Genomic DNA, 25804 nt, shown 5'->3' with positions numbered 1-25804 from the left:
TTGTGTTGTAATGAATGGGCGCATGGGTTTTTATAGCAAAGTGCAGCTGTACTATTCCTTTTTCCGTGTCCTTCTGGACTCTTTCCAACTAAATCGTGGAAGCATGTCTACACGATAGTGTGAGAGACGTGCGAGAACGTTTGTGGAATGTCAACGGGCCACTTTCATTTTTCTTTTCATGTTAACGAAGAATTATATGTATCATGTTGCTTCATTTCGGACAACGAGCTAGTTTCATTTTTATTTTTACTTTTTAAAGGTTCACGTCATACCATCTTTTGGGTATTTGACGCAGCTTGTTATTAATCTTCATTGATCTTATATAGTCGATGTTGTTTTCCCTAAACTATTAATACAAGATCATTTGTTCAAGATAATTTACATAAATTATAGGCGGGTGTACAAAAAAAAATTCAAGGGTTGTAATATTATGTAATTTAATTATTTAGAAAAATACTAGATTTAGAAAGCAATTTTCTAAATAAATATACATCTGCTTTATTTTAAAATATGATATAAATGGATATTTCTTGGACGAAAAAATGAATATGCTACAGCTTTAAAATATATGTTCTTTTCTGCATGGTCCTTGGATCTTGTCATCTTGAGCATTTAAATAAACACAAACATATATATGTGAGCATTTGAATAAACACAGCTTTACATTGACAACTTTGTAAAGGATACAACTGAAGAATTTTTCTATTAAAAGAATCGAACATAAAATATGTTACGAAATATACAATAAACGCAACTGTTACTTGGAGGCTATGATGATAAAATTTATTTTCATTATATAGATTATAAAATTATATTCATTACTGTTATTATGAATATTCGGTGTTTCTAAATACAATATTCAATTAGAAATAAAAATCCAAAAATTCTGAGTTTATCTACTCTAATTTATAATAAAATCAAAAAGAACCCAATTTAAAAAAAAAAAAGAAAAAAAGAAAAAAAAACAAAGTCAAGGCCAATTCTTTTTCAGAATGCTTCGTATAATCGTATTACCTTCCTAACCAATTCTTTTTCTGCGATCTAGGTTATAATTTCAGTGAATATTACTAATATCTATCATACATTTTCAGTGAGTTAGTGTAAAATCCTAAGTTATTCAATCATGAATTTTTAAAACTTCAGTGAATACAATTTTATTGAAACAGTGATTTGAAAATATACCTCCTATGTTATTTAAAATTTTATAAGAAATTTAGATGATTTTCAACTTAAAAGTACATAATTTTTAATCTTATGGTTTAAAGCAGGATCAAAGGAATTTTACAATAATTATGAAAACTATCATACAATCATCAAACTCAAATCATTCAAAATATTAGATTCAATATACCCTTTTACTTTTGCAGCAATTGCATTTTGTATACCTTTATTTGGTGTTGAATGCAAAAGTAGACCCTATATTCGTTATTTGAGAAACATAATCACTATGAATACTGAAATTACAGTTGACTCCCTTACGAATAAACAAAAAACAGAAGCCAAAATGACAGATGTAATCCGAGGAGGTCTGCAACAGATTTCTTAAGGTGGATTACAAATTGACGTCAAAAAGAAGACATAAAAAGACGTCTACTCCTTAATTATAGTTTAAATTTTAATTAAAAAATTATAAAAAATAATTTGAGAAACTTATTGATCAAAGAATAACCACATAGATTTCCTGTATTGAAATAAAATAAATTTACATATAAACGAGTCAAATTAAACAAGGAAAAGTTGATTAGGCTAAAATTATTTGATTTAGGGTTTGCTTAAGTAGACTTCTCTGTAGACTATTAGTGGTTGACTTTGTGATGCAATCAACCATTAATATTATATTATCTTAATTTCACCGATAATTTAACCAAACAAATAGCTGAACTTAACCGAATGCGTACAGATTCTTTAATTTTAACCTAACCGGATAATTTAACCATATATATACTTCTTTCTATAAGTCAAACCTATTTTTTTATGTGATCTCTCCCTCAAATTTCTCTCTCAAAAATTCATATATTGAAAAAGTCTCCTTTCCTTCTTCTTTCTCTCTCAAAATATTTGTTATTTTTTTTATGACAAATTTCTACATCTAATTTAGTTCTACAACTCAGATTCACAACAAGAAAGAGTTAACAAAGAGAGTTGAGAAAGAGAGAGACAGAGTTTGTCGAGAAAGAGAGAGAGGAAGAAAGAAGAGAAAGAAGGGAAACAACAATTTTTTTATGCCATTCAACAAAACTGAATTAACCCAACTTATCCGAATTAAACTGAAATTACCAAATTAACCGAATGAACCGAAACAACTGATATTTTCCATTTTTTGTAATTTCAGTTTTAATTCGAATAACAATTTCAAAATAAAAATAAAAAACCAAAAAACCGAAACAACCGAACCGAAAAAACCGACGTCCTAGGGCTACTATATTCTTAGAATAAGTCTTTTGGATAAGTCTTCGACATAATCATTACAAATATTAAATTGATTTGATTGATTTGCAGACGGTTCAGTTTCCCATGTAGAAGTCTGCCAGAGAAGTCGTTGACGTAATCATTACAAATAAACTGGAATTAGTTTTCTAAAACCGGGATTATTATAAATATTATAATTTGTACCATATCTCGCCGAACTCTGTATTCTTCAACCCCGCCGCTTCATCTTCGCAGCCGTTTCATCTTCGAATCAAAAAATCAAAAAAAAATCTTTATATATTTTCAATTGAAGACTTTTTTTCAATTATACAGACTTCACACATAACTCCAACTCGTTGACTTCAAAAATAAGTCTAAGTTAATGACCTAACTGCCTAATAAAACCAAAAACTTGATTTCTCCATATGTATAATATATAATCATTTCAAAAACATACAGAGGCAAGTATATATCATATATCAAAGAATACAACAAGAAAATCTTTAAAATTATTCACCAATTTGCAATAAATTGGTTTTCAAATTATGAAGACTTCATGTTGATATCAACCTTGTAGACATAATCTAGCCTCTATGAAGATACTTCCCTTGAAGTCTATTTTGTGTGGTCTATTTTTGCAATTACAATTTAATAAAGCATAAAGTCTACTAGGATAGTTGACTTCTTTTGTTGTCTTCCTTTGTTAACTTTTTTTTTGCAATTAAAAACATAGAACAGAGTAGACTTCTTAGAAAGTTTCAACAAGTTAACTTCGATTACAGTCTACTCTGGTTATTTTTGCAATTGACCAAACCATTGACTTTGTAGTAGACTTCTAGCTAACAAGTAGACTTCATCTATCCGTCAACTAGAAAAAGTAAACTTCGTTGTAGTTAATTTTGCAATTGAGCAAGTTTGACTTTCGCCAAGTAGACTACGTCCGAAGTCTCCAGGAATGTTGACTTCATTTGCAGTCTGTCGTGGTCATTTTTGGGGTTGACCAACATTTTAATTTTTTAATTAGTAGACTTCTTTTACAATCAACTAATTAATTTTATATCAATAATATTACGGTCAATGCTTAAATATTTTGGTCAACGCCAAAAATAGTCACTATAGAAGTCAAGAATTAGTCCGGCAGTCATCACTAAAAAGTCAAGAATTTGGTCAATTGCAAAAATACACCTTAGTAGACTGCAAACGAAGTATCCGACGGAAAGATCATAATGCAGTCTGAATCATATTTTTTTGTTTTCAAATTAAATTAAGGAGACTGAAATTTCAGTCTACGGGCTCGAAACTCGATAATTTTTTAATTGCAAAACTAACCACATAGTAGACTTTACATGATATTATGACGGCTAGACTAACAAATGAAGTCTAATTTCGCAAAAAAAATCAAGAAAAATCACGAAATTTACCGGAAAATAACCTTATGGGTGGTTGTTTCGCAATGTTAAGCAGCCGAGGACGTCGTCTTTAGTCAACAAGGAATAAACCCATCACCAATTTAATCACTATCCAAGAATCATGACATATAACATGATGAATGCACTTGCAAATTTTCTTGGATTAAAATAGAGAAGAGATGGAAGAAAATGAAGTTCTCATAGAATTGTGTGTTATTTAAGCTCACAAATTCAGGTTGTTGAAGCATTAAGAGCTTCAAATTTGGTTGTTCATGGTTGTTGGAAAATTGATGGTGGTGGCACAACCATAAATAAAAGAAGAAGATGAGGATATGGATGTAATAAACATTTTCGCAAGAAAGTCAAATAAATTAGAAATAATTGCATTTTGTGAATACAATGAATACATCCCTTATATATTACAAGAGAAACATTGTGGAGAAAAAGCTGATGTGTCTTCGCCAGAGAGCTCCGTACCAAATTTATTGTTCACCCTTAATATTCCATAAAATTACATAAAATTGTCACTGCTATATATATATATATATATATATATATTTTGTCAACTGCTATTCTATGTATTTTTATACACAATATTTTACTCCTATAAATTCTAAAATTGATAAATATTATCCCTACATATTTTCAAAATTAAACTAATTTCACTATGTATTGTAAAATAATAATATAACTATATTATGAGATGTAAAAAATATAAATTTAAAATCATATATTCAGAAATATAAATAATGTTACCTTTCTAATAATTTTATAAAGCTCTAATGGTGAAAGAATCGAAGATCATTTGAAACTGGCTCAATCTTTATTTTTTGCTAAAAACAATAACTATATTTGCCCAAAAAAACATATAATCACCAATTAAAATGACATGAATATATACTTTAATTTGGAGAATTATGTAGTTAAAAATTATATATAAATACGTAGTTATAGTGTTTTTACAGAAATCTTAAAATTTAGAAAATTCATTCCAATAAAAATGAAAACAAGTAATAATATTATACCAATAGCTGAGATATATAGGGATCTATGACCAATTAAAATTTGTAAAATCCAGTGATATAATATCATAAGTTCATAACTAAGACCAATTACGAAACAATTTTGTAATTTTATTTATCCATCAATTACGGACACATATATTACTTAAAAACTAATAATATCCAAATTAATAAAATTCTCCTTGATAAAATACTTTCTCGTATCTACTATATAAAATACTGGCGCTTTAAAATACGACATGTCAGCTTTTTCTTCAGAATGCTTCTCTTTTAATATTTAGGGGATATGAATTACGAAGAATGAAAATTTTTTGGGTCAAAAAAATTTAAGCGTTGCATTCAGACATATTAGATGGGTTTGTTCGCTTGACAATTAGGCTTTTTAGAAAATAATACAAAAATAACTCTGCACGTACGTGCGGGTCCAAACCTAGTAAGGATTTAATTGGGAGAAAGTGGCAAATGTTGGGGAGAGAAAAAGAGATAGTCAGTTTTGCAATTGACTCAAGTTAGGGGTCTAGTTATGCAAGCACCCCTTTACTTTTCATGTGCTTTTCTTTTTTTACACTATTACTGTAAAACCTCTATAAATTAATAAGGTCGAGACCACATAATTTTATTAATTTATAGAGGTTTAGTTTATCGATAAATTAATAATTATTAATTTATCGATAAAATAATAAAATATTAATTCATGAATTTTTTTTTTTTCATAGTTTTGAACATTTTTTAAAAAAAATAAGATACTTTTGTTATCATTCACACTTTTATAAAATTTTCTTAATTTATAATTTTGGCTATCGTAATATGATGGATGTCAATAGTTTACTAGATTATCCAGATAAAAATGATAAATGTTTAGAAGTTTAGAGTATAGAATAAATTGATGTTACTATCGTTCATGATGAAGTCCAAAAAGATATTGCGGTATCTTTAGAACTAATTATATGTAAGGAAGCAACTATCGTGTCTAGGACGCTCAATAATTTTTTGATGCAATTTGAGAAAACAACACAAAAAAATTTTGATGCAATGAAAAATATTATAGATAAGTTCAAACAAGAATGCAAATTCAAGAATAAGTAAACAACAATAAAGTCATATTTTACTAAATATTTTTAAATATATATTAGTTTATATCATTATTAATTTATGATATTTATGGGACCATATTTTTACATAAGATTTTAAAAAAATATTATCTTATTATTTTATCGAATTGTGTCATTTTTAACACCGACCCAATTTGGGACCTGACAAATTTATTAATTTATAGCGTATTAATTTAAAGAGTATTAATTTATTGAGGTTTTACTGTATCTAATTAGGAATTTTTTTCAATTAGGATAATGATGTTGTGAAACTAGAGAGTTTAGGGAGAAATCTCTTGTTCTTATTAATCATAATCGAATGGAGGTTACATATATATAGGGAGTAGAAAGGCTAAAGCCCAAACCAACATAAGAATAAGCTAATGGACTAATGGGCCTAAAGGCCATGACACATAACATGGACCATACATGGGCCGTATGGCCGTGTACCATGGACTGTAGATGGGCCGGTCTATAGAGTCCACTAAGTGTTTTACAACACTCCCCCTTGGACGAGATGACCGTGCCATGTTGGACGGGATCGACGCAATGTGCTTAGGGGATGCTGCCTCATTAAAACCTTACCAGGAAAACCCAGTGGGACAAAACCTTGGTGAAGGAAAAAGAGTACAGCACACATTGCTCCCCCTGTTCCAAACATCACTCCAAGTCCTTAAGCCTCCGCATTCCAATCTGGTGCGTGAGCTTCTTGAATGTTGTTGTCGGCAATGCTTTGGTGAAGAGATCGGCTGAGTTGTCGCATGACTGTACTTGTACCACTTGAACTTCTCCGGCCTTTTGTAGTTCATGTGTGAAGAAGAACTTTGGCAGTATGTGCTTCGTCCGATCTCCCTTGATGTATCCTTCCTTGAGCTGTGCGATGCAGGCCGTATTGTCTTCATAGAGTACAGTTGCTTCCTTGTTGTCGTCCAAGCCACTATCTGTCCGAATATGCTGGGTCATGGACCGCAACCAAACACACTCACGGCTGGCTTCATGGATGGCTATAATCTCCGCGTGATTTGACGATGTGGCCACAAGAGTCTGCTTCATTGAACGCCAAGAGATCGCCATACCACCGTGTGTAAATACATAACCTGTTTGTGACTTACCATTGTGTGGATCGGATAGATAACCTTCATCAGCAAAACCAACTAAACCTTCTTTGTTATGGTTAGTATAATATAGACCAAAATCTACCGTTCCTCGCAGGTACCGCAGGATGTGTTTAATACCATTCCAGTGCCTTATAGTCGGACAAGAACTATATCTTGCTAGGAGGTTCACGGCAAAGCATATGTCCGGCCTAGTGTGGCTAGCCAAGAACATTAACGCTCCTATAGCACTGAGGTAAGGCACTTCAGGACCAAGACCTTCTTCATTGGCCTTCTTAGGAGCAAATGGATCTTTATCCAAGTCTAAGCTTCTAACAACCATTGGGCTAGTCAATGGGTGAGCTTGCTCCATATTAAATCTCTTGAGTACATTTTCTGTATATGCCTTTTGATGCACAAGGATCCCATTGTTTCTGTACTCAAGCTGCAATCCCAAACAGAATTTTGTCTTGCCTAGGTCTTTCATCTCAAATTCTTTCTTGAGGTATTCTACAGTTTGGGCGATTTCCCCAGAGGTACCGAGGATGTTTAAATCATCTACGTAGACTGCTATTATCACAAATCCTTTGTTTGCAAACTTCTTTATGAATATACATGGACTGATTGGGTCATTCTTATAGCCTTTCTTAGCTAAATAATCACTTAGTCGGTTATACCACATTCGACCACTTTGTTTCAGTCCATAAAGCGATTTGTCTAGCCTTATGCAGTACTGGTCTCGAGAACCACTTTTATCTTTATGTTCTATACCCTCTGGTAATCTCATATAAATCTCATTATCCAGTGGACCATATAAATAGGCGGTTACAACATCCATTAACCGTAAATCCAAATTTTCTCTTATGGCCAGACTTATTAGAAATCTAAAAGTCGTTGCATCCATCACAGGGGAGTATGTCTCCTCATAATCTATGCCGGGTCTTTGAGAGAATCCTTGTGCTAAAAGCCGTGCTTTATATCTCACTATCTCATTTTTCTCATTTCTCTTCCTTACAAAGACCCACTTGTGTCCAACTGGTTTAATGGTAGGTGTTGTCCTTAAGATCGGACCAAACACACTTCTCTTCTTCAAAGAGTTTAACTCCACATCAATGTCTTCTTTCCATTTAAGCCAATCTTTACTTTGAGTGCACTCTAATATAGATGTGGGTTCTAGATCCTCATTTATCTCAAGTGCTACCTTGTATATAAATATTTCATCAATGTCGACATTTTTCCGGCTCCATTGTATTCCAGACATTATGTAATTGATTGATATCTCATTGTTATCAATTCCTTCAGGTTCTTGAGGTTCAGCGTCCTGAACTTCACCTAGTACATTAATTATTTCCGCGGCCATGTCTGGTTTTTCTGTAATTCCCTAAACCTCGGTCTGTTTTGCACCTTTAGACTTTCGAGGATTTTTATCTTTGGAACCTAACGGTCTACCTCGTTTCAAACGTGGTTTAGACTCTGTAGCAACTTGTTTATTGTGTTCCTTCTGAACATCAATACGTACTGGTGCATTGCAAGCTGGTATGTACGATTTTGTTACTCTCTTTGGGTCAGCAAAAGAATCTGGCAATTGATTAGCTAGCTGTTGTAAATGTATAATCTTTTGAAGCTCTGCATCACATGCTAGAGTTCGAGGATCTTGCCAATTTAAGGATGTTTGATTCCATGTTAATTCCTTGACCAGCTTGCTGGTCTCACCACCTAACATAGGGAATTCGGACTCACGAATTGACAGTCCGCGTATCTGGCCTTAAATAGATCTCCTGTCAATGGCTCAAGATACTTTATAATGGTGGGAGACTCATATCCAACATATATTCCCATCCTCCTTTGAGGTCCCATCTTAGTTCTCTGTGGTGGAGCAACGGGTGTATAAACGGCACAACCAAATGTTTTGAGATGGGATAAGTCTGGCTCTTGACCCGATAATAGTTGGGATGGTGAATATATGTGTTCACTAGATGGCCTGATGCGTATGAGTTCTGCTGCATGTAAGACCGCGTGTCCCCAAGCCGACACAGGAAGCTTCGATCTCATTAACAATGGTCGAGCTATCAATTGTATACGTTTAATGAAGGATTCAGCTAATCCGTTTTGTGTATGGACATGTGCCACAGGATGTTCCACACTCACCCCCATGGACATACAGTAATCATTAAACGCTTGGGATGTAAATTCACCAGCATTATCTAGACGTATAGTCTTAAGTAGAAAGTCTGGAAAGTGTGCTCTTAATCTTATGATTTGAGCCAACAGCCTAGCAAATGCTAGGTTCCTTGTGGATAACAAGCAAACATGAGACCATCTGGTTGATGCATCGATCATAACCATAAAGTATCTAAACGACCCACATGGTGGGTGTATTGGTCCACATATATCACCTTGTATCCTTTCCAGAAAATGTAAAGTCTCTTTTGTGACTTTTACTGGTGATGGTCTTGTGATAAGTTTCCCTTGTGCACATGCTACACAAGTGAGATTTTTAGGGAAAACCTTTTTCTCTTTAAGATTGTGCCCATTCGAACTCTTAATCACTTTACGCATCATGTTCGAACTCGGGTGGCCTAACTGGTCATGCCATAGAGTGAATTGTTCAGTGAACATTTTGTGCTTTGCCAAGTTAGCTTCTATCATGTTTATCTTAGCATGGTATAAACCAGTGGCTAGTGCAGGTATAGTCTCTAGGACCTTCTTTTGGCCATTTACATTTTCTGTAATGTATAGGAATTCTTTAGTTCCTTCACCCTTGGTTTCAACATGATAACCATTTAGTCTTATATCTTTAAAGCTCAATAAGTTTCTCTTAGAGCTGGGTGAGTATAAGGCATCACTTAGTTCAATGTGTGTGCCGTTAGGCAACAAAACGTGAGCCTGGCCGTAGCCTTCTATCAAGTTAGCTATACCCGCAATTGTACTAACATTTGCACTTTTCATTATAAGATTTATGAAATATCTTTTGTCTCTTAGTATAGTGTGGCTGGATCCACTGTCCACCACTAGTTCACTCATGTCCTTGGCAATTTCTATAAATAGGACATAATTTTGTATTTTAATAAGACAATTATAAAATAAAAACCATTGCATTTAAATCAAAATAATTATCCAATACAATAAAGGAAAATAAAGCATAAAAGCATTGAAATTAAACCAAAATAAAACGAAATTCAATCATCATTGTGAAAGCAATCGGAAGTCTCTAGCAAGTCGTCATTCTCATGATCGAAGTCTCCTTCATCATCGATGTACGCATAGTTGGCTTCCGGATTTTTCTTTAGAACTTCTTGATATGTATCAATGAGATGTTTGGGAGTTCTGCAAGTCTTGGACCAGTGGTTTGACATACCACATCTGTGGCAGACCGATTTGGCCTTGGTGTGTGGTTTAAAGGACCCACGGCCCCTACCACCACGTTCGCGGCCTCCTCGGTCGGCCTGGCCGCCACGGCCACCACGACCACTACGTCCTCTGCCACCACGGCCTTGGCCGTAGTGTCTTTCTCTGTGGACATAGTTGGTCTCATGAGGCTCTTTTGGCTCCTTAGACTCTACTGCAGTTTTCTTTCCCAAATCAACCTTATTTTCTTCCGGTAATGGGGCTGTACCAGGAGGTCTTATAGCACTGTTCATCAGCAACAACTCATCATTCTGCTCAGCAAGCAGTAAACATTCAATGAGTGCCCCATAGTCAGCAAAACCTTGATGCCGATATTGTTGCTGAAGAACTCTATTGTTAGGGCTGAAGGTAGACAAGGTCTTTTCTATCAGCTCCCTTTCAGTCACCTCTTTTCCACATAACCTAAGGAGTGAGACAATCCTAAAAAGCTCAGAGTTATACTCCTCCACGGATTTGTAATCCTGGATCCTTAGGTTCTTCCAATCAAACTCGGCCTTTGGAAGGAGCACCGTATTTTGGTGCCCGTACCGGCGTTTAAGCTGTGTCCAAAGGGCGAGAGGATTGTCTATGAAGAGGTACTGGCTTTTGAGACTCTCCGCAATATGATGGTGCATATGCTGGAGACACTTGTTCTTTCTCTTGTCAGTGCTCTCAACTTCCTCATCAATGCAACCGGCTAGGCCGTTTGACCTTAGATGGATTTCGGTGTCTTTCACCCATTCCAAGTAGTTCTTTCCAGAAGCTTGCAAGATGGGATAGTCTAGGCTCTTTAGGTTTGCCATCTGCATATAAGATAGACAACCGATAGTTAGCATGCGATATTTGAGATCGAACCATGCAACACATATTGATTCAGGTCATGCGGTATTTAAGACCGAAACATGCCTTAGGCCATGCGGTATTTGAGACCGAAACATGCCTTGCCTATTATAGATTTCGTTTGGTTTAAATTCATGCATGCAAAGACAACAAAAGCAAATATGTATGCATGCAACAATTTCCTTATTTCTAGATAGGGTTTCCTTTTTCTTAAATTTCCTTTTCTTTCTAGGATTTAGTAAATTTGTTTTAAGGGTTTTACATAATTACTATAATTAATTAGGAACTTATCCTAACCAATGTTTTAATTTCCGATTTCATAAATTAATGACTATAGAAATTTAACAAAACTTTTAAATCTCAATCGGAATTACAATCCTAGAACACAAGACTAAATTTTCGAGTTTAAGAAATCCTAAGGATGAATTCATGCATGCCGATTTTAAACATCCTATACAATGATCCGATTTTAATTATGATGCATGAATGATCCAAGTTTTAAATCCTAGAACAATTTAACAATATTCGATTTTAACAAATTCAAGTTCTAGGCTCTTATGCAACAAACAATTCAAACAATCAATTTCGATTTTAAGCTTGACAAAGTTTGGTGCAATTTACAAACAATCTAACAGCCCTATGCAATCCGATTTTAAGATTTACATGGATATAACTTTTAAGTTTTGTTTGTTTGTGTTACTTGGATGTTTTAAGATTCAATAACTGTTAAGGTTCATATTCGATTATATGGTTCTAAGAGGGTTCGGCTTTGTTTTTACCTTTCACCGATTTGGATCTGACTGGATATGAACCGAGAGCTAACAGACCTCGGTTGTACCTTTGATCACGAACCACAAACAGAACCACGAACAAAACCACGAACAGCTACCACGATCAGCTTTCACGAACCACGAACAGCTTCCCACGAACTGCTCCTTTGTACCGCTTGCACTCGAACTCACCCCCGGACCGGAACCAGGAACCTCGATCAGGTTATCGATAGAACTTGATCACGAGCTTAAGGGATGCTCGTGAACAAAGAGATCTTCGAACAGAAAGATGTTTAGTCTCGGATGGAAGTAAGAACAGAAAGCGGTTTAGGGTTTTAGGGTAAGAGGGAAACAGCGGCTGCTCTTAGGGTTTTAGGGTTTGAGAAGCGGCGGCTGCTTTTAGGGTTTTAGGGTTTGAGACTATCGTGCTGATAACGTGTTGTGAAACTAGAGAGTTTAAGGAGAAATCTCTTGTTCTTATTAATCATAATCGAATGGAGGTTACATATATATATAGGGAGTACAAAGGCTAAATCCCAAACCAACATAAGAATAAGCTAATGGACTAATGGGCCTAAAGGCCATGACACATAACATGGACCGTACATGGGCCGTATGGCCGTGTACCATGGACTGTAGATGGGCCGGTCTATAGAGTCCACTAAATGGTTTACAACAAATGATATATTTTTAAGATTATCTTACTATTTTTATTTAATTAATTGGAAAAATAAGAGAAAACCTGAGAATTTAACAGCAATTCTCCATATTTATTTTGGATACAGCATGGAAATAAATTAACCATCTCATTAGTTTAATTTTTTTATCTTTTTAGTTTTTTCTTTTTCCTTTCTTATTCTTATACATAATTTCCTTTTATCCTTTTGCGTTTAGGTTTTATTATGTCAACCACTCGTCATATAATCTAAAGAACCCTAATTCCTAACGAAAAAAAAAAATCTGAAAGTATGCACAAGAGATACATGAAGAAAGAAGGCACTATAGCTCGAGAAGATGCCCCAAAACCCGCCGGAAAACCCTCACCGGACGACTTCAATGATGATGACTCCTACAGCCTTTACTTCAAGGGTTTGATGTGGAAGGAAACAACGGGGTTTGGGGTTGCAATTTGGGGAGAAGAGGATGATAGTCTCTTGTTTCAGATGAAGAGATCACTTGATGACTCTTTCATCACAGTTTTGGAGGTTGAGCTTATAGCATTGAAGCGAGGACTAACCGAAGCTGCGAGTTTGGGGATCAATCATATCACAATCTACTGCGATGATTATAGGGTTTTTGACTTGGTAAGCTTTTCTTGGCTGTTACGGTTCACCATGTCTCTTTTTGCTTCAATCTCGTAGTTAACGTTTACCTTTTTTAATTTTTTAGATCATGGAGAGATCCGCGCCAGAGCAAGAGAACATCGCCTTGATCATGGATGATGTGCAACGCATCAGACAACAATTGCCATCTAGCATCGCTGTTCTTGTGACTGATCAAAATCAAGTCGAGTTTGCAATGGACTCAATAAACATACGTATGCCTCCGTCTCCGTCTCATAAGAAGACTTGCGGTAACTGTTTCGACTATGATGGTATCAAACCTGAGCTGATGCTTTCCTCTGGACTATGCCGTCATCAGTTCTGCGTGAATTGCATGAAAGAACATATAGAAGTGAGACTACAAGACGGAAGAAGTGTACCGAGATGTCCTCGTTATGGATGCAAATCGAACCTAGATCTTACAAGCTGTGCTCATCTTTTGACATCTAAAGTACAAAAGATGTGGGAACGAAGGATCAAACAGGACTCGGTTCCTGAATGGGACAGGTTTCATTGCCCAAATACAAGCTGTTCGGCTTGGATGTCGAGAACTAAGCTCTTCGAATCCACGGAAGAAGAGGGGGTTAGGAGATGCTGCTTTAAATGCCGTAAAGCCTTTTGCATCTACTGCAAAGTCCCATGGCATAGTAACTTGTCTTGGGATGAATACAAGAGATCGGTCCCAAAGCCTAGTACAATAGTGTTGCGACAATGTAGAAGTTGCCAACACACGATCGAACTATCGGAAAAACGCCGTGACATAACTTGCAGGTACGTACATTATCTAACATCATCTATAATCACATTATATAGCTATTATATTTTTCAACTAATGTAATGTTCTTTGGTTGATGTGTGTTTAGGTGTGGCTATTCGTTTTGCTTCACATGTGGGGCTCAATGGAAACTTGGAGGTTGCTCTCATCATCGCCAATTTGATTTGATATTGATTGGCTGTTTTTGCTACGCTTTCTTAGTAATTGTTTTTGCAATTTACCCTTCTGTTTATCACTAACACATATGATTATTTAGGTGTTTTGAAATGTCTACTTTTCCCTTGATTTTTTTCTTTGTTAATTTTTTTGGATCTTTTTTTGGTAGAAATTTTTTTTGGATTTTTAATTTTGGTAGCTCATTTTTCATTATTATTATTATCAATATTCCGTTTTTTGTACTAAATTCAACAAAAACATAAAACCCATAAATGAAAATAATATATAAAAAATGATGAATTTGTCATTTTTGCTTATATGGATTTTGTCAATATATATAGATATACTATTTTTAGATAATAAAAATAAGATTAAACCTCCACTTGAACAGTTATGTTTGGGTTTAGTCGGTTCCATTTATTTTTAGAATTTAATATTTGTTATAAAATATATGTATTTTAGCACATCAAAGATCTTAAATATGGACAATTTTAAATGTTCAAAATAGTAAATTTAGAAAAATTTAGCAAAACTAACATATTGCCTAATATTTGATTTACAAAATCAAGAATCTTTACCCAAAAAAAATCCAATTTTATAATCTTTAATAATAGAAAAAGAAAAAAAAAAGAAAACAAAAACAAAAAGTAATAAAAGAAAGAAGAAGAAAGTCACACAGGTCAAAGTCTTTCACAGAACGCTTCGTATTACCTTCTTAACCAAGGTAACCGCACCTGCTTCTTCTCTTCTCTAGTCTCTTCTAGTCTCTACTGAGAACCCTAATGGCGGCGAGGATTAAAGAAGAAGACGAAGTCTCGTTGATACTCGAGGAACAGAGAGAAGAAATCATGGCGGCTAAAACCCTAGATCGCGACCAAGATTTGGCTTTTAATCTCCAAATGCAAGAAGCCCTAGCCGTTTCTAGAGCAGCCCACACTTCCTCCGTACCGGAATCTTCCTACGAAGAAGTCGATTTCACTGGAGGCGAAGATGAAGAATTCGACTTCACTGCGCTCATCCTACAGGACATTGAAAGAGCCGAGCAGGAGAGGAGGGACCGTGAGTTTGGTGAACATGAGATGAAGAGGCTCAAGGTTGATCTCGACCGTCGGATTCATGATCAGAGGTTTGCTGAAGAGCTTATGAGTATCCCTGAAGGAGATTGGAGTAAACATGGCGATAATTACGCGAAGCCGTACGCTCTCGGTGCTGGGGCTTCTTCTTCGTCTTCCTCTTCTGCGATTAGGGGTGAGATCTTTAAGGTTTATTGTAAAGGTTTGGTGAGTGAAGAGATGATTGGAGATACGAGGGTTACGGTTGGTGGTGTTGGTGTGGCGCTTTGTGACTCGACTGGTAACTTGATTTGGGAGGTGAAGAAGGTTTTGGGAGCTGACGAGTCTAAAAGTCCTGAAATTGCGGAATTGGAGGCGCTTGTTCATGGGTTGGAAGAAGCTTTGACCTTTGAATTGGGAAGGGTTACGTTTTTCATTGACAATTTCAAGGTCTTCCAATACGTGAGTCATCTCTACTCAAAGACTTGAACTTTTTTACTAAAGATTGAATTTTTATGTTTGATTGTGACTTGTGAGCATAGTGTTTCTTGAAATTCAAAGTTTTATTTACTCCTTTTAGTTGCTAAGTTTGTGTTCTACAGTGTTGTTCCCTCTTTGTTGTTTGTTTGTGATACTTAAGGCCTGTTTTTGTTGTTGTTTGTTTGTTTGTTATGAATTCCTTATAGCTTGTTTACAATACATAACAACAACTATAGCTCTGCATTCTTGTACCTGAACATTTGGGTACAAAATTATCTGAGCTTCAAAGATGCAGGATTGAAATTATTAGGCTTTGATATGGATGATCATGTTTTGGCTCTGTTGTAATATAGGTGACACGTAAGGTGGAACCGAGGCACAGCGTTGTTGCCACACTTGTAAACCAAGTGGCTCTTCTCCAACAGAAATTCTCATACTGTCAACCATCACTTTTGGCAAGAAACGATGTTAAGTTTGTCTTCAAGCTCGCGAGAGATGCTATTGTGTCTCAAATCAAATGGCCTGAAGAAGCTAGTACTGGCAAGACCTTCTTCAAGGAAACTTGTGTGATTTGTTACGAAGGTATCACTGTTGACAAGATGTTCTCAGTAGATGGTTGTTTCCACCGTTTCTGCTTTTCCTGCATGAAACAGCATGTTGAAGTGAAGCTACTAGGAGGGCAAACTGCTAGTTGTCCGAGTGAAGGTTGCAAATCAGAAGTGAAGATCGAGTGCTGTGCAAATTTTTTGGATCCTAAGCTGGTTGATGTGATGATCCAACGCAAGAAAGAAGGCTCGATTAGTGTTACAGATAAAGTCTATTGTCCATACCCCAAGTGTTCGGAGCTGATGGTCAAATCTGAGCTCTTGGAATATACCAAACAGTATTTCGTTGGTGCTGAGAATTCTAAAGCGAGGAAATGTATGAAATGCCTGAAATTCTTCTGTACCCAGTGCAAGGTACCGTGGCACTATGACCTCAGTTGCTCTGAATTCGGCAAAACAAAGGGCTATCAGAATGCTGGGGATGGAATGCTGAAGTCTCTGGCACAGAGCAAGAGGTGGAGACAATGCATAAAGTGTAACAATATGGTTGAGCTTGCTTGGGGATGCTACCATATAACCTGCAGGTATGTCATTCTTACTTATTACTTTATTAGACTAATCAATTTTTTTTTCGAAAATAATTTGGTATTGACTCTAAGAAGTTGTAGCTTATATATAAAATAAAAGAATTAGACTGCATTTTAAATTCCAGATAATGGATAAAGAATAAGAGAGACCATGTTTGGTCATTCGTTACTATTATTGATTCAGTGATTTTCTTGCGGATTACAGATGCGGATATGAGTTCTGTTACACATGTGGAGCTGAATGGAAGAAGAAGAAAGCAACATGTTCGTGCCCGATCTGGGATGAGCGCAACATAATCCGTGAAAGGAATGCGATCCCCCCTAGGAGGTGACTTGGTTATCTGTTGCGTTAAATAAAGGAGGTAGCTTAATAGAGTAGGAGTAACGAGTGGTTCTGGAATCAAAAGACCAGTTATGGTTAGCTTGGGTTTCTTTTTTTGTGGTTTTTGGAGCTGATCCCAGGCTTAGGACCTTCGGTGTTTTAGTTTCGATCTTCTATTTCGTTTTGTCTAATGCTAGGAAAAGAAATGACAGTTTTAACTTCAATGTTCAAGATCTGAGGTTAAAGTAAATCTTGTCATCTCCGGATGAAGTTGATATCTCCTGTAGGTATTAATTAAAGTTTGTAGTTTCTCAGATGTGTTGGTTTGGTTTGATCAGATTAAAATTTGGTTAAGTTTTGAATCAAATTTTCGGTTTGGAACTGGATCCACTCCTTTTATACCAGTTCTAAACGGCGTCGCCTACAGTGATAATGTTGTCGACAGTCTCGTACTGATTCCTTCACGAGCATTTCTTTTATATGATTCATCTGAAAAATGCAGCAAATATATTTAACTATAGATTCTGAATTTGGCATGGTGGGGCTTGTTCTTGATGATAGTGGGATGTTATTCCCTGGAGAATATTCTTAAACCAGGGAATATTCTCAGTTGTATTTTATTTTATAGCTTTAATTATTGTTAATGTTCAAAATATGTGATGGCTTAGAATTTGTGAATGGGCCATCTCATTGTTTTCTGGTGATAGTATACAAGAAATTTCATCGACCATTTGTTTTTTATTTGGGTGCAAAAGACAAAGTTTCTTTCAGAATAGTCAGACTCTCTGTCTCGTCAGAAATGTCTCGAGAACTGCGTCTGATCTTGATCATTATTTTCTGTATTCATCTGATTTGCGTCTCAAGTCAACAGGACACGGGGTTTATCTATAATGGTAATGGGGAAACAGAACACGGAGTTGCCAAAGGATTGTTGCAGTTGGCCGATGGATCCAGAATGAAAACGGGTGGTCATACCTTTTTCAAGAACCCTTATGAGTTCAGTTCAACTCGATCACTCTCTTTCTCAACAAAATTTGTGTGTGCACTAGTGTCTAAGGCAGGATTTGTTTGCGGTCGTGGTACGGCCTTGCTTGTACAGGTAGTCGTTGTACCAACAATGATAACGTATTTGGCTCTTGGAGCAGTTTATTATGCGTACGTGAGAAGCAAATACGCAAATGTAAGAGAAGAATGGGAAAAAGAAGATGGTGGTCCACGCCGTTTTACCTATAAATCTCTATATATGGCAACGAAAGCAGGTTTCAGAAAAGTGAACAGAGGAACTCCGATGGAGACGAGAAGAGAAAGAAGAAGAAAGGAGAGGAAGAATCGAAACTGAATCAAGTCCCCAAGAACAACGCGGAAATTAACATTTTATCGAGTTCTTTCTCAATCTATCAACAATCTGTTTTGAGTTCCATCGATATGTTTACGTATTCGAAGCTGTAACGGAAGATGTCATTTATTTATTTTTGTTAAAAGGAAATCTTTATCACTTTATGCCCAACTGGCTTCATGTGCAAATCTTTCAAAATGAATCAAGACCTCCCGAGTTATATAAACCATTTTGATGTTGATTGCACAATTTTCATCTTTGAACTGAATTCACCTTTTTTACTCTCTACATAGTTTAGAACTTTGCAGCTACGCATGGAAGCATCTAAATGGAGAATTGGAGAGAATACTATACAAATAGAGAGATTACAATCTTACAATCATTCAGTAAAGTTTTATGTTTTTATCATTGGGACAAAAAAATAGAGAATTTCACGAGTTCTACCACATTCAGAACTCATTCTTTCGGGATGTACCACATTGCAAAACCCCTTTCAAATACTTTTACACCTCTATTTAAAATGACCAGTATAACCTTCCCATTTGTTTCCTTTGCAGAACCATAGAAAAATGTTTTTTTTTTTTTTTGTTTTTTATTTAATAAAGAACAACTTTTGACAAAATTCTTTTTGTTTTTTCACTTTCTTTTCTTTCTCTCCTTCTTTATTTTTGTTTTTTTTTAAATTATAACTACATTAATTTTTTCTAGAGATTTAAATATAATGGTGGACAAGTTTATATTATATATAAACAATTGTAGCAAACAAAGAAATTTAGTCCACAAATATAAAAATGCACAATGTTGAAGTTTTTGATAGATAACATTGAAATTTTAGATGGATAACTTTCATACTCTTACAAATTAAACAAGTTATATGAGTTATCCCAAGTAAATAAATTGTTGTGAATGATTACTGTAAAGTTATTTATTATTTTCTTAAATTTTGGAGTGTTGAAATTGTCCATTATCTTATTCATGTATATAACGCGCGGTAGACGAAGTGTAATATTTTGATAGACAATTATCCATTATTTATTCATAGACATGTTTCACCCTTTAAAATTTATGGACCAATTTTTTAGTAGTGGACAAGTTTACACTATATATATATAACCAATTCTAGCAGAAAATAAATCTTGTCCACCAATATAGAAATGCATGACAATGAAACTTTTGGTGAACAATATTAAGTTTTTCGGTAGATAACATTGAAATTTTCGGTGGACAACTTTAATACTCTTACGTATGAAACAAGTCATATGGACTCTCTCAAATTGGATTGAGGGACAAAAATTTGAAACAAAAAACTTATTTGTGGGCGAAGTGAGCTTCGCTTAGGTAATTCCTGGCTAGAAAACGTCGTGATTTTTTATATATAGAAGACCAAAGTGAGACTTTCGTCAATCAGTCCTATTTAGTTAAGTTATTACAATTTACCCCTGAAAGTTGGGTTATTTTGCATAGTGGTCCCCCATAAAATGAATAATTTACACTTGAGCCTAGACAGCGTCGTTTTTAGTTCAGCACCGAAAGTCAATTGATTCCTTGACGAGAGCATTGTCCTCCTCTGTCGCAGAATCTCTCGACAGAGATGATGTCGCAGCTTCCATATTCAGAGTACGTCAAGCCAAGTTTACACTCCGGGAAGCTTTTGAATGGGGGTTTTCACTAATATCTAAGCGAAGTGTTGGCGTGAACATGATGAATTGGTGATGGACTTGCCTTTGGATTCAACTTGGTATGAATATTTTATCAATTTGGGTGCATTTTGAATTTGTTAATTGTTTTGTTTTCTTGGACTTTGAAATTGTTTCTCTAGTTGACAGAAATTTATTTATATAACTAGGAGTTAAGAAAAGGTCAGTAAACATTTTTGTAGCTAGAGATTTCTGACTTGATGATAGGGAAGTAGTGGAGAATATTCTTAAACCATGAAATGATTGATAAGTCTCAGTTTCTTTAATATTAAAGCCTGCTTTAAGTTTAATCTTTTAAAGGCTAAGAAATTTCTTAAGTCAACTCTGTAATTCTCCTTAGAGACAAATTCAATGGGTAGAAATGTTAAGAAATTATTGTGGACTTGGCAAAAAGATTGGGACTTTATATTATATACTGAGAGGTTTTGACCTGACTTTGTTTTGCAGCTGGATACATTATTATCCACTTTTGTGTTCACTTCACCCGAATCTTTCTCTTTCTCAACTCATTTTGTGTGTGCACTGGTGCCTAAGCCAGGTTTTATTGGTGGTCACGGTATCGTCTTTGTTTTATCTGCCTCCATGGATCTCACTCAGGCAGACGCAACACAGTTCTTGGGGCTTTTTAACATCTCAACTCAAGGTTCCTCTTCTTCGCACCTAGTTGCTGTTGAGCTAGACACTGCCCTCAGCGCTGAGTTTGATGACATTGATGCCAATCACGTTGGAATTGATGTCAATAGCCTTATGTCTATTGCTTCTACTCCGGCTGCTTACTTTTCCGAGATAGATGGGGAGAACAAAAGCATACAACTTCTCAGTGTTGATCCTATTCAAGTTTGGGTGGACTACGGAGGAAGTGTACTTAATGTTTCTCTGGCTCCTCTTAAAATTCAGAAGCCAAGCCGGCCTCTTTTGTCAAGATCCATCAACCTTTCAGAAACATTTCCAGATAGAAAGTTCTTTCTTGGGTTCTCTGGAGCCAATACATACAGGGACATTGATCAGCTACCAATACATACTCGGATGGAGTTTTAGCAGAAACACGGTGTCATTACAGGCCTTGGATGAAAGTAAACTTCCTCGAGTTCCTCGTCATAGAGCTAAAAATAAGAGACCATCAGCGCTGCTTATTACCCTGGTCGTTTTACTAGCTATTATAGTGCTTTTGGCTCTTGGAGCAGCTTATAATTACAGGAGAAGGAAATATGCAGAAGTAAGAGAAGAATGGGAAAAAGAATATGGTCCACACCGTTTTTCTTATAAAGCTCTGTACAATGCAACGAAAGGTTTTAACAAGGATGGAATTCTTGGAAAAGGAGGTTTTGGAGAAGGGTACAGAGGAACTCTGCCTTCCAAAGAAAAAATAGCAGTGAAAAGAGTGTCCCACGATGCAGAGGAAGGGATGAAGCAGTTTGTGGCTGAAATCGTGAGTATGGGTAACTTGAAGCACAAGAACATGGTTCCACTTATTGGGTATTGTAGAAGAAAAGGTGAGTTACTTCTGGTATCTGAATACATGCCCAATGGTAGTCTTGACCAATACTTATTCAATGACGAAAAACCACCCTTTTCATGGCATCAAAGACTTGTAATCATCAAGGATATAGCTTCAGCTCTTAATTACATGCACACAGGAGCTCCCCAAGTTGTTCTCCACCGGGATATCAAGGCTTCTAACATTATGTTAGATGCTGAATTTAATGGAAGGTTAGGGGATTTTGGTATGGCAAGGTTTCATGATCATGGGAGAGACCCTGCTACAACTGCTGCTGTAGGAACCATTGGCTACATGGCACCAGAGCTTACTACAACTGATGTGTATGGATTTGGTGCTTTTTTACTTGAAGTAACATGTGGGAGGAGACCTGTGGAACCTGGGTTGCCAGCTGAAAGATGGTATATAGTTAAGTGGGTATGTGAATGTTGGAAAATGGCGTCTTTGCTCGGAGCTAGAGATCCAAGATTGAGAGGTGAAATCTCAGCTGAGGAAGTTGAAATGGTACTGAAACTTGGGTTGCTTTGCACAAATGGTGTGCCAGAACTAAGACCTTCTATGGAAGAGGTTGTGCAATACTTAAACGGAAGCCTAAAGCTGCCTGATATCTCTCCGAAGTCTCCTGGTATCGGGTCCTTTACCCCATTGATTATCGGATCAAACCCCTTCCCTGTCTCCCCCACTACCAAGACCTTTTACTCTTCTTCCTCGGCCAACGACTCTACATTTGTTACTCACTCAATTGTCCATGGCCATGGACGGTAAACTTGGACGGTAGATATTTTTTTTTTGAATGGAAAAGCTCCATGCTAGGCTTGTGTGAAGGTACTTTAGTTTGGCAGGCATACCATTGTGCTCCACCTGTGAAGTCTATTTTTGATATTTGACAAAGACATCCACCATTGAAAAGTAGTGTTTGGAGTCTTTTGTAGAAGTGCTGTTAAGCTTTGTAAATTTTGATGTTTCATATCTCCATTTCTCTTTTTTACATTAACTTATTGCATTTTCCAGTAAATAAGAGGCTTTTGTACAGATGTTTAGAAGTTGTTCTTCACTCTGTCTGCTAAATTTGATCTCATTCTGTTACTTCTCTGTACCCAAAAAAAATCTTTTGTATGACAAGCCCCAGATTAGCAGAAACCAATGTTTTGGTTATCGGCTTGAATACCGCAGTCTGGGAGGGTTTTGTTTGTGATATGTAATTGAGTAATCTCCAACTTCTTTGAATCCTGTTTCAAGTGAGTAAGATATCCCATCCTGTTCAAGCTTTGGTTCCATGTACACGTCGTGGAGTTCAGGTATTGTTGCTATTGTCATTACTATGAATTTCGTGGTTGTTCATTTTCGGTTTTTGCTAGATTGTCTAACTAATCACATTAAATTCTTGGATAGTGAAAATGAGACCATTCATCTGTGGAGCCGAGTGGGATCACAAAAGAGCTTCATCAAGTTCGTGACTTGACTGATAAAATAATTAGAGATGGTGGATTCATCCCATGACAGGTAAAGTTTAGAAGCTTCTTCTTGAAACCGTTATAAAGACCGCATTTATCTTCTTATATCCGTGACATTTAAATAAACTTGTGTGAGAAATGTGGTCTGTTATTTTATTTGTATCATCCTTATCACATTGTTTGGAGTCCATTTTGCATGGATGTTGTTTCTCCTAGATACACCAAGAAAGGTGTTAATACATGTAGCAATCATATAAAATATTATGATGTTAGGTTGTCCAAGAGAACAATCTGGGAGTTCTATGGAGTTGACTATTCTATTTACCTAAGAAGGTTAAAGATAGTATAGGAGAAAACTTAAACGTTAAGACTGCAATTCTCTGCTTGGCTTTCCCTAAGTTTTGATTTCTTTTACTTTCGACTTTTTGAGTACTTCTTTCCCCTACTATAATAAAATATCATGTAAAAGATGCGCTTCATTTAATGAATTTTTCTATGTGGGTACATCGTGTAGCAGTTTCATTTGTTTCTCTCTGGTGTAGGGATTAGAATAGATAAATTTACAAAACTGTTAAGAGTAAATGCCAAATGAAAAGTAAAGGCATATCAGCATATGATGCTGGTAGGCTGTGATTACCATTAAAATAAGTTCACATCCTGTTTTTTGCAGCCAGCGAAGTTTGATCAGAGTAGGATTAAACTCTCTTGTATATTTTGAAGTATTTGTTTTCTTACTATAAGCAATTAAGCACCATAAGAAATTATATAAGTAGCTGCTGCAGTATGAGGAAAATCTGGTGAAAGATTATGGGTACTAAATCCAAGACACATGTCAGGAATGATTTATATAAAGTAAATTTTCTCTTTGTTAGTACAATAGTACTCTTCTAGCACTTTCATTTGTTCTGTTAAACTACTATCTGATTTTGAACATTAACCACGTGAAGTTATGATATGATTTATATAATATTATCTAGCTGTTACTGTTCAGTTTGTATAATGCCAATAAAGATATAGATGCAGATGCTAGTACACTCTGTAACTGTTGTACTCATAATTACTTCCATTATCTCTGCAGCTAGACGAAGCTCTCTGTTTTCATCAGAAGCAATGTCTAATGGATTGCTTTGTAAGAAAAGGTGAAGGTAAATCATATAATATAAAACAAGAAAGTAAGAAAGCAACAATGTAATGGTGATCAAACTAGGAAAATATATAGACACAGGATTTAAACTGCATATATATAAAACAAGAAAGCAACAATGTGAATCAAACTTGTAAAACATTTCTTCTTGGTTCAGTACCTTCAGAGAAATTCATGGTGATCAAACTAGGAAGATAGACAAAGGATTTAAACTGCTTAGATGCCATTTCATCTATCTTAATCTTTTTGCACAGATCTCCCCTCACAATATAGACCCAAGCTTGTTTAGGTTTCTTGGCAAGAAAACACACAACGAAGGTCTTTCCATAGACATTATGATCGACGAAGAAACTTGAAGAAGTGTTGTTGCAAACCATGGGGAAGTTAGGTATTGAGATAGTCATGAACTTAATCCACACCACGTCCTCTCCATCGCCAATTTTCTTCTCTGTCACCCAAATGTTAACCCCTCTTCCTCCTGCGCATTGTTGTAACACTAAAAGCCGATCTCCCTTGTAAATCGTCAGGCCACGAGTATGGGAATTACTATGTGTCCCCTTAAACGGTAAAGTACAAAAGGTCTTTACTACCTCTTTCGAAAAATCGAGCATTCGGATGAAATACTGATGACCTTTATAAGCTGTCCAGTACAAACCCTGCAATTACATTCATCTACTATTTCTTCGCTGTAGAAACAAGGTTTCACACAATGAATTTGTTTGATAGGGAAACAAATTCACCTAAGAAATCTCTCAAAGAATCGGATCAACGCAAAAGAACAAAAGGGAATTAAAATCTCTTGGGGAAGAAGTTAGGGTTTCTCAAGAGATATGAAGAACTAGAGTTTTTGTATTAATTGCTGAATGCCTTACAATAGAGAAATTTTTCTCCTTTTATACAGTTTCGTTAGATTAAAGAATATATCAAATTTCCTTACAGCCCGAACCAAGATATGGAAAATTGCTGCTTCTTCTTCAAGTCGGTCATCAGGCGAATTGGGAAGTCGGCTTTCCATTTCTAGGGCTGGGCCTCCTTGTCCGAACAAGCCTTAGGTAGATCATTAGTTAGGAACTTTAACCGGATTCCCGGTTAAATAATCGATTTATTTTTCCTGTTTAGATCGGTATGTTACGACTGCTAAATCCCGCACCAACAATTAGTCCCCCCCCCCCCAGTTCAGAATATTCGGAAGTGAATTCGAATTTCAGAACTTTAGGAAAGAAGATATCCGATCTAAACCATAAACAAAAATAGATTTATTATTTATTTACCTTTTGCTTGATCCTCCTCCACGTGTCGCATACGTCGCATCTGCTAGGTCGGAAGCTGAAAGGTCGTATAGGTTATGATGATTTTCGCAGGGTTGCCACTCATTCGATTCTATAAATATAGAGCTCCCCTCGTCATTTCTCAT

At 35.8% G+C, this 25804-nt stretch overlaps 2 protein-coding genes and 3 pseudogenes across 3 annotated transcripts; 3 read left to right on the top strand and 2 right to left on the bottom strand.

Moving 5' to 3' along the window:
• Positions 1-10204: 10204 nt before the first annotated feature.
• Positions 10205-11215, bottom strand: LOC147942550 (uncharacterized). The gene is made up of 3 exons (XM_087456110.1): positions 10962-11215; positions 10642-10835; positions 10205-10518 (listed from the first exon to the last, which is right to left on the bottom strand). The coding sequence occupies exons 1-3, from the start codon at positions 11213-11215 to the stop codon at positions 10205-10207; spliced, it is 762 nt and encodes a 253-aa protein (XP_087312236.1).
• Positions 11216-12990: 1775 nt separating this feature from the next.
• Positions 12991-14358, top strand: LOC104698879 (E3 ubiquitin-protein ligase RSL1 pseudogene; annotated as a pseudogene).
• Positions 14359-14945: 587 nt separating this feature from the next.
• LOC104790797 (E3 ubiquitin-protein ligase RSL1-like) lies at positions 14946-17575 on the top strand. Its single transcript, XM_010516581.3, has 3 exons — positions 14946-15789; positions 16161-16936; positions 17145-17575. Exons 1-3 carry the CDS (start codon positions 15058-15060, stop codon positions 17269-17271), a joined length of 1635 nt encoding a protein of 544 aa, XP_010514883.1. The 5' UTR covers positions 14946-15057; the 3' UTR covers positions 17272-17575.
• Positions 17576-17793: 218 nt separating this feature from the next.
• LOC147942549 (putative L-type lectin-domain containing receptor kinase I.6) lies at positions 17794-22824 on the top strand (annotated as a pseudogene). Its single transcript, XR_015558990.1, has 2 exons — positions 17794-18327; positions 20829-22824. The product of XR_015558990.1 is annotated as a putative L-type lectin-domain containing receptor kinase I.6 (transcript).
• Positions 22825-24390: 1566 nt separating this feature from the next.
• On the bottom strand, positions 24391-25804 carry LOC104698878 (putative F-box protein At1g58090 pseudogene; annotated as a pseudogene).

The sequence above is a fragment of the Camelina sativa genome, chromosome 6 (genome assembly GCF_030686135.1).
Source record: "Camelina sativa cultivar CO46 ecotype springtype chromosome 6, ASM3068613v1".
In the NCBI taxonomy this organism is placed as follows: domain Eukaryota; kingdom Viridiplantae; phylum Streptophyta; class Magnoliopsida; order Brassicales; family Brassicaceae; genus Camelina; species Camelina sativa.
Note: the sequence above shows the minus strand (reverse complement) of the source record. Positions and strands in the feature narration are given on the sequence as shown.

Bases quoted from the DNA above. Each gene is read 5' to 3' on its own strand.
- LOC104790797 (XM_010516581.3), top strand. From the start codon at position 15,058: ATGGCGGCGAGGATTAAAGAAGAAGACGAAGTCTCGTTGATACTCGAG. The intron at 15,790-16,160 runs GTGAGTCATCTC...GTTGTAATATAG, and splicing joins ATTTCAAGGTCTTCCAATAC to GTGACACGTAAGGTGGAACC. The intron at 16,937-17,144 runs GTATGTCATTCT...TGCGGATTACAG, and splicing joins TGCTACCATATAACCTGCAG to ATGCGGATATGAGTTCTGTT.
- LOC147942550 (XM_087456110.1), bottom strand. From the start codon at position 11,215: ATGGCAAACCTAAAGAGCCTAGACTATCCCATCTTGCAAGCTTCTGGA. The intron at 10,836-10,961 runs GTACGGGCACCA...CTCACTCCTTAG, and splicing joins TGGACACAGCTTAAACGCCG to GTTATGTGGAAAAGAGGTGA. The intron at 10,519-10,641 runs GTACAGCCCCAT...ACTACGGCCAAG, and splicing joins CAGTGCTATAAGACCTCCTG to GCCGTGGTGGCAGAGGACGT.